This window comes from Salvelinus namaycush, chromosome 12 (genome assembly GCF_016432855.1).
Source record: "Salvelinus namaycush isolate Seneca chromosome 12, SaNama_1.0, whole genome shotgun sequence".
Lineage (NCBI taxonomy): Eukaryota > Metazoa > Chordata > Actinopteri > Salmoniformes > Salmonidae > Salvelinus > Salvelinus namaycush.
The window spans coordinates 8,139,759-8,157,320 of NC_052318.1; the positions used below are offsets into that span (position 1 = coordinate 8,139,759).

At 44.9% G+C, this 17,562-nt stretch overlaps 1 protein-coding gene across 1 annotated transcript in view; it reads left to right on the plus strand.

The window, feature by feature from the left end:
• LOC120056758 (follistatin-related protein 4-like) overlaps positions 1-17,562 on the plus strand; it is a 141,136-nt gene that overhangs the window by 73,836 nt on the left and 49,738 nt on the right. The window contains exons 3-4 of the mRNA XM_039004966.1: positions 2,247-2,437; positions 5,236-5,356. Coding sequence (XP_038860894.1) covers positions 2,247-2,437; positions 5,236-5,356 — 312 coding nt within the window. The remainder of the gene's footprint in view (positions 1-2,246; positions 2,438-5,235; positions 5,357-17,562) is intronic.

Below are 17,562 nucleotides of genomic sequence, written 5' to 3' on the forward strand. Positions count from 1 at the left end.
AAACAATGTACATCGCTGGTTTGCAGTCCTTGATTTTCATTTCCTTTGAAAGCAGCGATGATGACTGACTATGTGATGATCCCTGGTGTCTGATCCGTGGCACACTCCATCCCCCCAGAAGGAATAACGTTGAACAGGGATTTAGCCGAGACCTTGACGTGATTGCCTCTTGCATGCCGTGGACCGCTGCGGATGGCCGGATGTCTGTGAAAGGTCATGAGATCTATTCCCCGAAAAAAGCGAGGAGATAATTGAGGATCCTGGATTAATGGCGTGTCATAACAACTTATCCCGTATCACCATTGACCTTTCTCCTCACACCACCACCTTGATAGATGTACTTCATTACCGGATTTGAAAACTTGAAAATAGAATCCCTCCCCATCTTCCTGGCAGGTTCATCAATGATTGATCAGCCACTGAATGCAGGAGAAGAGAAAGGGCTGGTGCATTGAAATGACCCCATGTCATGCTAATGGATAGCACCAGAGCAGTGCCAGCGGCGGGTCTTTTCAATGGCACAAGTTTCGCTCAAACAGACAATACAGGGTAGGCAAAATAGTGCCCGTAAAGGTCTGGTTTGTTTGGGTCGGTCATGTTCTGAAGAAGAAAGGAACATAATTTAGTCATCAGGCCTCTGTGTGTCACCAAAAAGCAATGTAGGAGACATTCCTTCCTTCTAGAGCCTTAAAGCGGCAATTGGCAGTTGCCGGTAAAAAGCTGCCGGATGAGGCTGGAGAAATGTAATCACTCTCAAATTCATAGACAGAACTATGGATGCAAGGACTGACCATCAATGATATAAAAAGTATATTTTTAACTATGTTTTGAGGATATATAGTGTTTGTTTATATTTACTTTGTTTACAAACATTGAAGTAAAGCAAGCTTATATTTTAGGTTCTGATAGGGTACGACAGTTAAACTAAGCTCATGAGGCATTTATAAGTTATATTCTTCAAGAATCAATGGGTGCATATCATTAATCTAAGTCCAAAAATGGATGTAGCAACTGCTTGTTGTCCCTTTAACAGAACTCTGGATGAGCTTGTAGGAGTGACAGGAAGGTTAACAGATATGATGTTGGGGAATCAGTACTGCTGTGGTACCTGTTTACCTACCAGGAGGCCTGCAGGCTGGACGCTCTGGACGTCATTAATTGATGTTGAAGTCTACTTAAGCGATAAGGTCAGAGGGGGTTTGGTATATGGTAATATACCACGGCTAAGGGCTGTTCTTAGACAACGCGGAGTGCCTTGACACAACCCTTAGCCATGGTATATTGGCCATGAATCACAAACCCCTGAGGTGCCTTATTGCTATTATAAACTGATTACCAACATAATTAGAGCAGTAAAAATAAATGTTTTGTCATACCCGTGGTATATGGTCTGATATACCACAGATGTCAGCCAATCAGCATTCAGGGCTCGAACCACCCAGTTTATAATCTGAATTAGGCATTGCAATCCATCTCTTGTCCTCGCCGGAAAGGGTATGGCTCTTTGCAGCGATCAGGGGACATTTTCTAATGACTTCATATCAATGAGCTTTTAATATTTTGTGCGCTCATCACTTGGCAGAGATACACAGGCACCTCTCCAACCTCCTGTCAACTATCACAGGCAGCTGAGTTGGAGGAGGAAAGGACTAAGTTGATGGAGGGAAGAGGAGGGAAGGGGGAGCGGAGCGATGCTCTCCATTCATATTAAGTCCTAAAGAGGCACGCAGTGGGTGGCCTGTGTTTGCATAACTTTAAGTAAGGAATAAACACACTTTCAGCTTCACTTGATTAATCTAGGTTCCTCCATTCCTCTGTACATATTCATCAGGGGGCTAGGAAACAAACCAGGCAGGATTTGATGCTGTGTTTGAAACATGGGTGTTAATCCCTCAGCAAGTGAAATAGGACAAAACCATCGAAAGGATCTCAATGAGACTGTTTACCTTTTGTTTTCATGTGGATTGGAAGATTAAATATAATTAATTGGACCCCATGTGCGGAAACACTGTCAAACATATTATGCAAGCAGATACACAGGAACACTGCAACTCGTACAAAAGCAAGCTTGCGCACACACACACACACACACACACACACACACACACACACACACACACACACACACACACACACACACACACACACACACACACACACACACACACACACACACACACACACACACACACACACACACACACACACACACAGGTTAATTGAAAGTCTGTGTTGTGTTTTTATAGGGGACACGTGCACCATGGCAGAGTACAACAAGCTGAAGAGTATGCTGCTAGATATGCAGCCTAAAGGCCTAACCGGCGGGGACAGGAACACGTTGAGAGACATGGACCAGAAGAGAGCCCTGGTGGACACCATGTTTAAGTACCTGGACGTGGACCGGGACGGCCGCCTAGGAAGTGACGAGTTGGCACAGGTGTGTACTTCTCAGAGAATTAGATTACAGTGGGCATAATCATCAGGGCCACACTGACTTGTGTTTTTGGATGAATCTCCACCCATGGGTGATTAGTACTACTACTATTCCCTATATAGTGCACTACTTTTGACCAGGGCCCAATGGGACCAGTTCAGCCTACTTAATGAAGCAAAACGTAGTTAGAGTTGGTTAATTACCTTTCTTTGAGAAAGGTTAGGGTGAACCTCTTGTTCTCGCTCAAAACAATGCTATCGTTCAAAATTAATTACAAACTGATAATGGTATAATTAAAATTGTGACCTGTGGAAATGTTTTAGACCGATGAGTAGGTGATCTGTAGGTGATCATAGCCTACAGTGCATTTGGAAAGTATTCAGACCACTTCACTTTTTCCACATTTTGTTACGTCACAGCTTTATTCTAAAATGTATTAAATTATTTTTTCCCGTCATCAATCTACACACAACACCCCATAATTACAAAGCAAAAACATGTTTTTAGACATTTATTTTTAATTTATTAAAAATACAAAACCGAAATATCACATTTACATAAGTATTTAGACCCTTTACTCAGTACTTTCTTGAAGCACCTTTGGCAGCGATTACAGCCTCGATTTTTCTTGAGTATGACACTACAAGCTTGGCACACCTATATTTGTGGAGTTTCTCCCATTCTTCTCTCCAGATCCTCTCAAGCTCTGTCAGGTTGGATGGGGAGTGTCGCTGCACAGCTATTTTCAGGTTTCTCCAAAAATGTTAGATCAGGTTCAAGTCAGGGCTCTGGGCCACTCAAGGACATTCAGAGACTTGTCCCGAAGCCACTCCTGCGTTGTCTTGGCTGTGTGCTTAGGGTTGTTGTCCTGTTGGAAGATTAACCTTTGCCCCAGTCTGAGGTCCTGAGCGCTCTGGAGCAGGTTTTTCATCAAGGATCTTTTTGTACTTTGCTCCGTTCATCTTTCCCTTGATCCTGACTAGTCTCCCAGTCCCTTGCGCCGAAAAACATCCCCACAGCATGACGTTGCCACCATCATGCTTCACCATAGGGATGGTGCCAGGTTTCCTCCAGACGTGACGCTTGGCATTCAGTCTAAAGAGTTCAATCTTGGTTTCATCAGACCAGAGAATCTCATTTCTCATGGTCTAAGAGTCCTTTAGGTGCCTTTTAGCAACCTCCAAGTGGGCTGTCATGTGCCTTTTACTGAGGAGTGGCTTCCGTCTGGCCACTCTACTATAAAGGCCTGATTGGTGGAGTGCTGCAGAGATGGTTGGCCTTCCGGAAGGTTCTCCCATCTCAACAGAGGAACTCTGAAGGTGTGTCAGAGAGCCCATTAGATTCTTGGTCCCTTCTCCCCCGATTTCTCAGTTTGGCCAGGCGGCCAGCTCTAGGAAGAGTCTTTTTGGTTCCAAACCTCTTCCATTTAAGAATGATGGAGGCCACTGTGTTCTTGGGGACCTTCAATGCTGCAAAAAAAATTTGGTACCCTTCCCCAGATCTGTGCCTCGACACAATCCTGTCTCGGAACTAACTCTACAGACAATTCCTTCAACCTCATGGCTTGGGTTTTGCGTTGACCTGCACTGTCAACTGTGGGACCTTCTATAGACAGGTGTGTGCCTTTCCAAATCATGTCCAATCAATTGAATTTACAACAGGTGGACTCTATCAAGTTATAGAAATAGCTCAAGGATGATCAATTGAAACAGGATGCACCTGAGCTTAATTTCGAGTCTCATAGCAAAGGGTCTGAATACTTATGTAAATACGGTATTTAATTTAATACATTTGCAAACATTTCTAAAATACAGTTTTTGCTTAGTCATTATAAGGTATTGTGTGTGGATTAATGAGAGAAAATGTTTTTTTATTCATTTTTAGAATAAGGCTATAACGTAACAAAATGTGAAAACTGTCAAGGGGTCTGAATACTTTTCGAATACACTGTATATACTATATTGAACAAAACGGAAAAGCTTAGAATAACAACTTTGCTTTAACATGTGGGTGAGCCACTGCTAATTATCAAATTGAATTGGAAAATTAGGATGGGATTATTAAATGTGTGACTTTCTATACTAAAGCGATGTGTAGTTTTGTGATCTATTTAAAAAATCACTCTATGTCCCATTAAACAAAAAAAAGACTGTCTGCCTCCCAATTGGCACCCTATTCCCTATATAATAGTGCAATACTTTTGATCTATGTAGGGAACAGAGTGCCATTTGGGACACATTCTTTGCACTTTTATACTTTGAGGAGACAGGATCGACGTGGAATACATTAAGAACAATTTCTCGCATCTCAGCATTTTTAAAGATCTGATTGAAGATCTGATCAAATCATGGTTGGCAGTTATTAATCTTGACTCATAGCCAAGAGACATTTCAATTTTTAACATTTATAAATTCTGTTTTTAGGAAGATATCCATCCAAGATCAGAGAAATGAAAGAAATGGAAAGAAATGTCACTAAATGTCATCATCAGTTCTCTCAGTGTGTAAAGCAGTATTTCACTTGCTCTGCGGACTGGTTCTTCCTCCCTCTATAGATGGTACAGAATGGGGCCAGATTTAAGACTCACCAAGTGCATAGTTTGCACCTGTTCTTTTCCCAAAGGAATTAAACATAGAACAAGGCTAAAATAAAGGTTAAGAGAAGAAGGAAGACCGCTAAGGGAATAAAGGAAGACAGTTGTTATATGCGACTTGGTCCCAAGGTATATATCCAGAACTAGAATGTGAATCATGGAATATAATCATTGTAATACAGTCTATGGTTTCCATCCTCCTGTCCAGATCTCTATGAAGGAGCACCTGGAGGACAGTCTGCTGGAGTGTACCATGCAGGACCTGCTCCGCTACGATGATTACAACAACGACGGACACCTCACTCTGCACGAGTTCTACACTGCTTTTCGTAAGTCCAGCTTTAAATCCACTTCTCCCTCCCTCTCAATCTATCTCTATCTCGCTCTCTTTCTCTCTCTTTCTCTTTCCCCCTCTCTCAGGCCACCTCATCAGGATAAGACCGGATCAGACCAGATAAACCTGGCTCAGGCTACGCAACAATCTGGCAATCCTCTGCCCTGTTCGCCAAGCCAGGCCTCATTATGGGCCTCTGAGCTGTGCTGAGCCGTGGCTGAGAGCACCTGGTCATCGGGACTAATAAAGCCTAATCACACAGACAATAACGGCAGTTTGGATTTGGGCTGGAACAGAGGATGACAAAACCACCCTATGACTGGAGTTGTGTTACCTCTGAGAGGCCATCTCTACACCACCAACCCCCCATCTCTCCCCCATACATTTTAGCCAGTATGATTAGAAACAAGATATGCGATCCGAGCCCCAAAATGGATAGCCCAGACCGAAATGGACGGTCCACCCAATTGGACAAAGCCGATAATCAGGCCGTTAGCAGTAGATGGCGTGGGACAATTTTGAAGGCTTTCGCAAAAAACACAGGTCCATTAAGCCTCAACAGTCATTAACCATACAGTAGTAATAATTGGGTTTTAGTGTAATCATTGTTGTCATTATACCGTTACTTTGCTTTCAGCCTCCAGATGGGCTGTGAGCATGGCTGGTTGTGGGTCTGTTTGGAGGAGGGTATAACTGATGTTTAACAGGGGGATGAAGGAGAGGGTTGGGACTAATAAAACATGTAATTGATCAGACATTGTTCAAGGCTGATGTGCTACATAAGACTAAAACAAGGAGTGGGACTATTTATTAAGAAGAGGCTCATCTTGTGTTATGGTTTATATTCTATAGATGGATATTCCTGCGATGAGTTGTTCTCCCTTGTGAAAGGGAAATTAAGTTGAGATGCCAGGTTAGCTCAGGTGTTTCCACACAAGCTCTCCCTGTGGATGCCATGCTTGGTAGATATACTGGACAACAACATTCACTGGTAAGAGCCCCGTTCTGCAGATGCTGTTGTGTAGGGAGAGGGTTCTGTTTCATAGCAGATTTCATTCCAAAGTTGGAGTTCAGTTTGGCTTTAGAAACTCCCCTGAGGAAGTGATGGTATTTGGCTTTAGATACCCCAATCAGGAAGTGATGGTATCTGGCTTTAGAAACCCCAATCAGGAAGTGATGGTATTTGGCTTTAGAAACCCCAATCAGGAAGTGATGGTATCTGGCTTTAGAAACCCCAATCAGGAAGTGATGGTATTTGGCTTTGGAAACCCCAATCAGGAAGTGATGGTATCTGGCTTTAGAAACCCCCATCAGGAAGTGATGGTATTTGGCTTTAGAAACCCCCATTAGGTAGTGATTGTATTTGGCTTTAGAAACCCCCATCAGGTAATGATGGTATTTGGCTTTAGAAACCCCCATCAGGTAGTGATGGTATTTGGCTTTAGAAACCCCCATCAGGAAGTGATGGTATTTGGCTTTAGAAACCCTCATCAGGTAGTGATGGTATCTGGCTTTAGAAACCCCCCTCAGGAAGTGATGGTATTTCGCTTTAGAAACCCCCATCAGGTAGTGATGGTATTTGGCTTTAGAAACCCCCATCAGGAAGTGATGGTATTTGGCTTTAGAAACCCCCATCAGGTACTGATGGTATTTGGCTTTAGAAACCCCCATCAGGAAGTGATGGTATCTGGCTTTAGAAACCCCCATCAGGTAGTGATGGTATTTGGCTTTAGAAACCCCCATCAGGAAGTGATGGTATTTGGCTTTAGAAACCCCCATCAGGTACTGATGGTATTTGGCTTTAGAAACCCCCATCAGGAAGTGATGGTATTTGGCTTTAGAAACCCCCATCAGGTAGTGATGGTATTTGGCTTTAGAAACCCCCATCAGGAAGTGATGGTATCTGGCTTTAGAAACCCTCATCAGGTAGTGATGGTATCTGGCTTTAGAAACCCCCCTCAGGAAGTGATGGTATTTGGCTTTAGAAACCCCCATCAGGTAGTGATGGTATTTGGCTTTAGAAACCCCCATCAGGAAGTGATGGTATTTGGCTTTAGAAACCCCCATCAGGTACTGATGGTATTTGGCTTTAGAAACCCCCATCAGGAAGTGATGGTATCTGGCTTTAGAACCCCCATCAGGAAGTGATGGTATTTGGCTTTAGAAACCCCCATCAGGTAGTGATTGTATTTGGCTTTAGAAACCCCCATCAGGTAGTGATGGTATTTGGCTTTAGAAACCCCCATCAGGTAGTGATGGTATTTGGCTTTAGAAACCCCCATCAGGTAGTGATGGTATCTGGCTTTAGAAACCCCCCTCAGGAAGTGATGGTATTTGGCTTTAGAAACCCCCATCAGGTAGTGATGGTATTTGGCTTTAGAAACCCCCATCAAGAAGTGATGGTATTTGGCTTTAGAAACCCCCATCAGGTACTGATGGTATTTGGCTTTAGAAACCCCCATCAGGAAGTGATGGTATTTGGCTTTAGAAACCCCCATCAGGTAGTGATGGTATTTGGCTTTAGAAACCCCCATCAGGTAGTGATGATATTTGGCTTTAGAAACCCCCATCAGGAAGTGATGGTATTTGGCTTTAGAAACCCCCATCAGGTAGTGATGGTATTTGGCTTTAGAAACCCCCATCAGGTAGTGATGGTATTTGGCTTTAGAAACCCCCATCAGGTAGTGATGGTATCTGGCTTTAGAAACCCCCCTCAGGAAGTGATGGTATTTGGCTTTAGAAACCCCCATCAGGAAGTGATGGTATTTGGCTTTAGAAACCCCCATCAGGTAGTGATGGTATTTGGCTTTAGAAACCCCCATCAAGAAGTGATGGTATTTGGCTTTAGAAACCCCCATCAGGTACTGATGGTATTTGGCTTTAGAAACCCCCCTCAGGAAGTGATGGTATCTGGCTTTAGAAACCCCCCATTAGGTAGTGATGGTATTTGGCTTTAGAAACCCCCAACAGGTAGTGAATGTATCTGGCTTTAGAAACCTCCCTCAGGTAGTGATGGTATCTGGCTTTAGAAACCCCCCTCAGGTAGTGATGGTATTTGGCTTTAGAAACCCCCATCAGGTAGTGATGGTATCTGGCTTTAGAAACACCCCTCAGGAAGTGATGGTATTTGGCTTTAGAAACCCCCATCAGGTAGTGATGGTATTTGGCTTTAGAAACCCCCATCAGGAAGTGATGGTATTTGGCTTTAGAAACCCCCATCAGGTAGTGATGGTATTTGTCTTTAGAAACCCCCATCAGGTAGTGATGGTATTTGGCTTTAGAAACCCCCCTCAGGTAGTGATGGTATCTGGCTTTAGAAACCCCCATCAGGAAGTGATGGTATTTGGCTTTAGAAACCCCCATCAGGTAGTGATTGTATTTGGCTTTAGAAACCCCCATCAGGTAGTGATGGTATTTGGCTTTAGAAACCCCCATCAGGTAGTGATGGTATTTGGCTTTAGAAACCCCCATCAGGTAGTGATGGTATTTGGCTTTAGAAACCCCCATCAGGTAGTGATGGTATCTGGCTTTAGAAACCCCCCTCAGGAAGTGATGGTATTTGGCTTTAGAAACCCCCATCAGGTAGTGATGGTATTTGGCTTTAGAAACCCCCATCAGGAAGTGATGGTATTTGGCTTTAGAAACCCCCATCAGGTACTGATGGTATTTGGCTTTAGAAACCCCCATCAGGAAGTGATGGTATTTGGCTTTAGAAACCCCCATCAGGTAGTGATGGTATTTGGCTTTAGAAACCCCCATCAGGTAGTGATGGTATCTGGCTTTAGAAACCCCCCTCAGGAAGTGATGGCATTTGGCTTTAGAAACCCCCATCAGGTAGTGATGATATTTGGCTTTAGAAACCCCCATCAGGAAGTGATGGTATTTGGCTTTAGAAACCCCCATCAGGTAGTGATGGTATTTGTCTTTAGAAACCCCCATCAGGTAGTGATGGTATTTGGCTTTAGAAACCCCCCTCAGGAAGTGATGGTATTTGGCTTTAGAAACCCCCATCAGGTAGTGATGGTATCTGGCTTTAGAAACCCCCATCAGGAAGTGATGGTATTTGGCTTTAGAAACCCCCATCAGGTAGTGATGGTATCTGGCTTTAGAAACCCCCCTCAGGAAGTGATGGTATTTGGCTTTAGAAACCCCCATCAGGAAGTGATGGTATTTGGCTTTAGAAACCCCCATCAGGTAGTGATGGTTTTTGGCTTTAGAAACCCCCCTCAGGAAGTGATGGTATTTGGCTTTAGAAACCCCCATCAGGTAGTGATGGTATTTGGCTTTAGAAACCCCCCTCAGGAAGTGATGGTATTTGGCTTTAGAAACCCCCCTCAGGTAGTGATGGTATCTGGCTTTAGAAACCCCCATCAGGTAGTGATGGTATTTGGCTTTAGAAACCCCCATCAGGTAGTGATGGTATCTGGCTTTAGAAAACACCCTCAGGAAGTGATGGTATTTGGCTTTAGAAACCCCCATCAGGTAGTGATGGTATTTGGCTTTAGAAACCCCCCTCAGGAAGTGATGGTATTTGGCTTTAGAAACCCCCATCAGGTAGTGATGGTATCTGGCTTTAGAAATCCCCTCAGGAAGTGATGGTATTTGGCTTTAGAAACCCCCATCAGGTAGTGATGGTATCTGGCTTTAGAAACCCCCCTCAGGAAGTGATGGTATTTGGCTTTAGAAACCCCCATCAGGTAGTGATGGTATTTGGCTTTAGAAACCCCCCTCAGGAAGTGATGGTATTTGCATTGATCTACTTTGTCTACTTAGGCATCTGACAGTTCAGCATAGCGTTGTTGTTTATTTTCTTCTGTCTCCAGCATCCTGTTGCTTTAGTCACTGGGCCAAAATTCAAGCAGATATTTTTCTGACTGAAAAATGGTCTGTGATTATAACTGTACAGTTATAGCATGAAGGGAATTGGACATTTATTCAAAACCCTCCTGACAGACCTGGTCTGAAAAATATCTGCTTGAATTTTGGCCCAGTGAGTATTTAACAAATAGTAGCATTCATGAATGATGGAAAGTTGGAGAGCTTGACTCAGCCAAAAGAAGAAGAGACCTCTTGTTCTTTACAAAGCAGAATAAGTGATGGCCGTCGAATAGCTGTCGTCTCTGCCGCAGTGCCTGTGGTGGAGCTGAGATAAATGTACACTGACTCTTACGTATGTGCGTGCAGTATTTCGTATGTGCGTGCAGTATTTCTCTATTGTGCTTATATTTGTCCTATTTCACACTTGTATTAATTAGATGTTTTTTTTGCATATCCCAACTCCTCCTGAGACTTTGTCGGAGAGTGGGGTCACGGCCGGAGAAGAGAAGGGAGTAGAGGAAAGGAGAGGAGAGGAAGAACGATGCAATACAAGGGAGGAGAGGGAATGCTGGAGTTAGAGGCATTGTGCCCAGAGCTCCCTTCGCTGGGAGTCTATTTGTTTTTCATGGTTGCCGTTAATAATGGAATTATAAGGACATGCCGAGCTGCGCTGGCTGGCACCGTCAGCAGATCTGCTTAATTAATCAAGTCGCTGAAACAGAGTGTGGTGGAGGAGATAGTGGAGATAGGGGTCAGGGGGAGGAGGAGAGAGGGGTCAGGGGGAGGAGGAGAGAGGGATCAGGAGGAGGAGAGAGGGGTCAGGAGGAGGAGGAGAACGGGGTCAGGGGGAGGAGGAGAGAGGGTTCAGGGGAGGGGGAGAACGGGGTCAAGGGGAGTAGGAGAGAGGGGTCAGGGGGAGGAGAAGAGAGGGTTCAGGGGGAGGGGGAGGAGGAGGAGGAGACAGGGGTCAGGGGGAGGAGGAGATAAGGGTCAAGAGGATGAGGAGAGAGGGGTCAGGAGGAGGAGGAGAGAGGGGTCAGGGGGAGGAGGAGAGAGGGTTCAGGGGGAGGAGGAGACGGGGTCAGGGGGAGGAGGAGAGAGGGGTCAGGGGGAGGATGAGAGAAGGGTCGGGGGGGAAGAGAGAGGGGTCAGGGGGAGGAGGAGAGAGGGGTCAGGGGGAGGAGGAGAGAGGGTTCAGGGGGAGGGGGAGGAGGAGGAGGAGACAGGGGTCAGGGGGAGGAGGAGAGAAGGGTCGGGGGAGGAGAGAGGAGAGAGGGGTCAGAGGGGGAGGGGAGAGGGTTCAGGGGAGGGGAGGAGGAGACAGGGGTCAGGGGGAGGAGGAGACAGGGGTAGGGGGAGGAGGAGATAGGGATCAGGGGGAGGAGGAGACAGGGGTCAGGGGGAGGAGGAGAGAACGGTCAGGGGGAGGAGGAGAGAGGCAAAATAGGGAAAAGAAGGGGAGACAAGTGTAATTGGTTGGAAAGAGTGTGTGTGTGTGTGTGTGTGTGTGCGTGGAATGTGCTGAGGGGCAGGGTTTGCAGTGGGGAGGAATGACCCTGTCTGTGTGAAGGTCAGGATGAGCGGCACGGGGCAGTCCCATGTCTGTCTCAAGGTCAATAAGGGCGTCATGCGCCAGTCCCCTGTCTGTGTGAAGGTCAATAAGGGCGTCATGCGCCAGTCCCCTGTCTGTGTGAAGTTCAGGAAGAGCGGCACGCGCCAGTCCCCTGTCTGTGTGAAGTTCAGGAAGAGCGGCACGCGCCAGTCCCCTGTCTGTGTGTGATCTATATGCTCCACAGGGGAAGATTACACAGGCCATCAGAAGGGTACGCTTATCAGAAGGAGATCACAGCTCTCCAAGGGATGAAAATAACTACATTAGCAAAGGCACAGTCAATTAAACCCACCCGTAGAAAGACACAGCTTCTCTCCGTCACCGGAGAGCGTCCGCAGTACATTTTTCATAGTTTTCTCTCTCTGACTTTCCCAGCCTACATGTACATTATAAATTGCAACTGTGGACAACCTCAATCTTTATGTCATTGTCCAACAAATAACCCACACATGAAGTTGTAGCCTGCAGTGAGTGGTGGAATATCATTAGCTAAGCATAGGAGAGAGTGACTTTAGATAACTATACTGAAGGTCTATTCCACCTGTCTACCTCCCAGGTTGGCTCCTCTCCTCCAGCTCCTCTCTGTTCCACATTGGTGTTTTATTTGAAGGCTCATTGTGATGACTCCACGGCCTTCACGGCTAATTTCCAATAGAGTATTTTTATGGTTTCCGGCACATTCATTGTGTCAGCTGTGCGCTGAGGTAATTACGTTCTGTTGGTTTGCTGTGTTAGCCCTTAATAATGTGTGACAGAAACAGAGAATGTCCTGTCACCACATCTCTTCCTCCACACATCCACCGTTTTACAGTTTCCACAGGCAGCCCCTTAAACACTGCCAACGGTCAGACGGTAAACGACGAGAAGTCAGAGGATTCGAGTGTTCTGCATACCACCTTGAGACAAGCGAGGCGAGTCTCCATGGCAACTGTAGGTGCCTCTGTAATCTTGGAATAATCTCTTTCGTGAGGCACTTAACAGTGCAGCCCTCCCTATAGAGAAGACAAGAAGAGAAGAGGAGGACAGTACAGAAGGAAAGTGTTTACGCTCATTAACTTGTCTGTTACACTGAGCCGAAACGCCACATTTCATTGTACAGGTACAATGGGTGTCTGGATAAAGGAACTAAAGATGTCCGTACAGGGAGACTTGAAGGAGGCTTCAATAAATATAAAATGTCAAACAGAAAATATGATCCAACATCTTGAACATTGTAAAATACCACAGGGTTTTTTCTTTTTACAATATAAACATCCAACCGTATGTCAAATGATACTGCAGAGCTGTATAATGCAAATAAAATCTATATCCTTGTTAGGCTGGCAGAATTATTATCCACTTGTTTACACAGACAGCTAAATAAATCTAGAAAGGAGATCAAAAAGTAATGCATTAGTGTTTCAGCAGTTGGCTGTCAGATCAAACAATTACAGGGAAACGTTGGAAGATCATTAATGTTTGCCAGCCAAAATAATTGTCTAATAAAAGGACTTCCAGCAGAGTTCACCGAGAGGATGTTTGGCTTTCTTTTCTTCTACATGAGAACTCTCTGTTCACTCAAAGTCTTAATAATCTCCAATCTAATGTCCAATCCTTGAGTTTCAATAGAAGACGCTCAGCCGGGGGAAATGTAATACAAGATCTGACAGAAAAACACTTAATGTAAAGTTAATGTAATATTCTAATATTTCCTATCTCCAACATCATCAGTGAGTCACTTGATCATTAAAAGGTGAACTCTAACTGGAGAGGCGTTGTGCAACCAGCCATCTAATATCTATGATAATTACTGGAGGATAATCCTCCCATCTCTCGTTCTCTTTCATTTCAACTCTTTTAATTTCACCCCTTCAATAGTTCTTCTCTAATTAAGCGGAGAGATGCGTATCATCGTGTCCTGCGGAATGGCTCGGGACAAATCTCTAACCCCTGAACACCCAGAATCTTCTACTCTTCCATCCTCCTCGCCATCTCCTTCTTTTTCCATCATCAAATTGCACCAGGAGTCATTGGGAACCGTCACACCATTATTCACACACAGAGGCCCGTTAGCTGTTAGCTGTTAGCTGTTAGCTGTTAGCTGCACAGCATGTTGTCTTCTTTTATATCTCCCTCCAACTCTTGCTCCAGCAAGGAAATAATTCATTATCATGCCTCCATTGATTCACTCTTTCTGTGGGTTTCGATGCTCCTCCTGCAACTTCAAACAAGTGTGTCTGGGAGTGGAGTTGAGTGTCCCACTCTACATCCCCCCCTTCCCCTGGAGAAGAGAGTCAGACCCAGAGAAAGTGTTGTCAGACCCAGAGAAAGTGTTCCTCTGATCAGCCGAATCTGTTGTGGAGAACTGTACACCCTCCTGTCACCATCAGCGTAGACAACATTTCCCTGGAACAAAGCAGATAAAAAATTGAAAAAACAGTTAGAAAGAAACGCCTTTTGAAAGAGTGTGATAAAACAAAGATATTTGTGTTAATTGTTTTTGTATTGCTTGAGTAAGTTCTCTGTAAGCGTTATCCCATGTTAAATAGTATTTGATGGCAAAAACACATAACTGCAATGAGGACTTCTGGAAAATCTGTTATGTTAGAAAACCAATTCCATTGAGTGAATACACTTTTTTGAGATGTACATTTTTGTTCATGTATTCAATCAATATCGATCTTTTTTTTTTAAGGAAAAATCCCAACACAACCATTGTCTGGTATGAAGTTAATGATCATATTATACTGTGCTCTGCAGAGGTGTCTGGCTGTCTAAAACAACTCTGCAGAGACACCTGCCTGGTGTCGTTGGCTGAGCATGAGGAGCTGAACTGACAAACACACTACATCTGGGTTATGTCATATCGAAGAGAGAGAGGAAAAGAGAGAGAGAGAGAGAGAGGCCTTCAGAGACACTCTGTCAGTGTCTCCCTGACTTGGCTACTAGCAACATAGCCTTTGCCTCAAGGAAATCATGCATTTAGCCTGCTTAGTGGTAGAGCAAGCTTTTTGTTCATCAAGGTCAACCTACAGAACTCCCATGTTCAAACATAGCCCATGTTGCAATGCTGTCCTTACCTCTATGTGAACTGTGGAAACAGCAAGGAAGGGTATTGTTTCTCGTTTTAGATAAAGTGGTAATGTTGGTATCTCTATACTCTACAATGCAGAGGATTTTTTTGTAGGAATTAATAAGAATTTTCAAGTCAGAATAACAAGCATTTTCAAGTAATAGGAAAAATATGAATTTTCAAGTCCGTAATTAGCAATGTAATAATCTGGCAGACTGGTGGCTTCTAGACCTATTTTCCAGTGATTTCTTGCTCCAGGAACCAAGACCCCAGGAGAGATCTCAAAGCAATTAATCAACTTAATCAACTCATCGGGTCCTTTTCTAGAAACCTTTGAGTATTTCACTCTGTGCCCTCATGGCTTGGTTAATAACTAAAGCTAGAATGTCATGTCACACAGTAGGTAACCATTGTTATGAACTTCTTTGCAAGAAAACCTGTCTGAAAGAAGGAGAGCCATGTAATTAACGATTGTCCTCATTGAGAGGAATGTTGAACTGACGGACTTATGGTTCTGGACTGGCAGTCGTTAAAAATCTATATGGGTCGTGTTAGTTGGTTTGGCCGTGTTAATTGTGGGCTTTGTGTGTTCTGTTTCAGAGGATCTGTAGAGATTTACACAGGTTATTTATTGTTTAAAATAAATATCGCACCAGTATCATTTTGGGATTCCTGTGTTGGGTGCTTGCACACAGTGCAGTATTTCGAGAGTCGTCACTGAAGTTAAAGTACATAATTTTGGACAAAACATCAAAGCTAAAGTTAAATTGAACAGTTAAGATTGCAATATAAAACGTTCTTTTTAACTGACCCCAAAATGCCAATCTGGGTTTATTTAATCTTGAAATCAAGACTGGTAAGTACAGAAGAGTATGACGTGTCCTCATGAATTAGGGCTGTCTTTTTAGTAAGACTCACTATAAACAGCATTTTTCTTCTTCTTCTTACCCTTGGCCATCAACACTGAGAGAAAATATAACAAGAAGTATCATATCAGTTTATACTCTACAAAGAATATTTCTCTCTTGAAAAATACTTTGGACTAGGTCAAACTGAACATGTGATTATTGCTTGAGAGGAAAGTGAATGTAATTTTCCTTCCATTCTGTCCTCAGAGGAAACAGGACAGGGTGTACTGTCACACGGTCACACAGACCAGTGAGGAAAGGCACAGTCACATGGACCATGGCAGTGAGGAAAGGCACAGTCACATGGACCATGGCAGTGAGGAAAGGCACAGTCACATGGACCATGGCAGTGAGGAAAGGCACAGTCACATGGACCATGGCAGTGAGGAAAGGCACAGTCACATGGACCATGGCAGTGAGGAAAGGCACAGTCACATGGACCATGGCAGTGAGGAAAAGCACAGTCACATGGACCATGGCAGTGAGGAAAAGCACAGTCACATGGACCATGGCAGTGAGGAAAAGCACAGTCACATGGACCATGGCAGTGAGGAAAAGCACAGTCACATGGACCGGGACAGTGAGGAAAAGCACAGTCACATGGACCATGGCAGTGAGTAAAGGCACAGTCACATGGACCATGGCAGTGAGGAAAAGCAGTCACATGGACCATGGCAGTGAGGAAAAGCACAGTCACATGGACCGGGACAGTGAGGAAAGGCACAGTCACATGGACCATGGCAGTGAGGAAAAGCAGTCACATGGACCATGGCAGTGAGGAAAAGCAGTCACATGGACCATGGCAGTGAGGAAAAGCAGTCACATGGACCATGGCAGTGAGGAAAAGCAGGCACATGGACCATGGCAGTGAGGAAAAGCACAGTCACATGGACCATGGCAGTGAGGAAAAGCAGTCACATGGACCATGGCAGTGAGGAAAAGCACAGTCACATGGACCGGGACAGTGAGGAAAGGCACAGTCACATGGACCATGGCAGTGAGGAAAAGCAGTCACATGGACCATGGCAGTGAGGAAAAGCAGTCACATGGACCGGGACAGTGAGGAAAGGCACAGTCACATGGACCATGGCAGTGAGGAAAAGCAGTCACATGGACCATGGCAGTGAGGAAAAGCAGTCACATGGACCATGGCAGTGAGGAAAAGCACAGTCACATGGACCGGGACAGTGAGGAAAGGCACAGTCACATGGACCATGGCAGTGAGGAAAAGCAGTCACATGGACCATGGCAGTGAGGAAAGGCACAGTCACATGGACCATGGCAGTGAGTAAAGGCACAGTCACATGGACCATGGCAGTGAGTAAAGGCACAGTCACATGGACCATGGCAGTGAGGAAAAGCAGTCACATGGACCATGGCAGTGAGGAAAAGCACAGTCACATGGACCATGGCAGTGAGGAAAAGCACAGTCACATGGAACATGGCAGTGAGGAAAGGCACAGTCACATGGACCGGGACAGTGAGGAAAGGCACAGTCACATGGACCATGACAGTGAGGAAAGGCACAGTCACATGGACCATGACAGTGAGTAAAGGCACAGTCACATGGACCATGGCAGTGAGGAAAGGCACAGTCACATGGACCATGACAGTGAGTAAAGGCACAGTCACATGGACCATGGCAGTGAGGAAAGGCACAGTCACATGGACCATGGCAGTGAGGAAAGGCACAGTCACATGGACCGGGACAGTGAGGAAAGGCACAGTCACATGGACCATGGCAGTGAGGAAAAGCACAGTCACATGGACCGGGACAGTGAGGAAAGGCACAGTCACATGGACCATGGCAG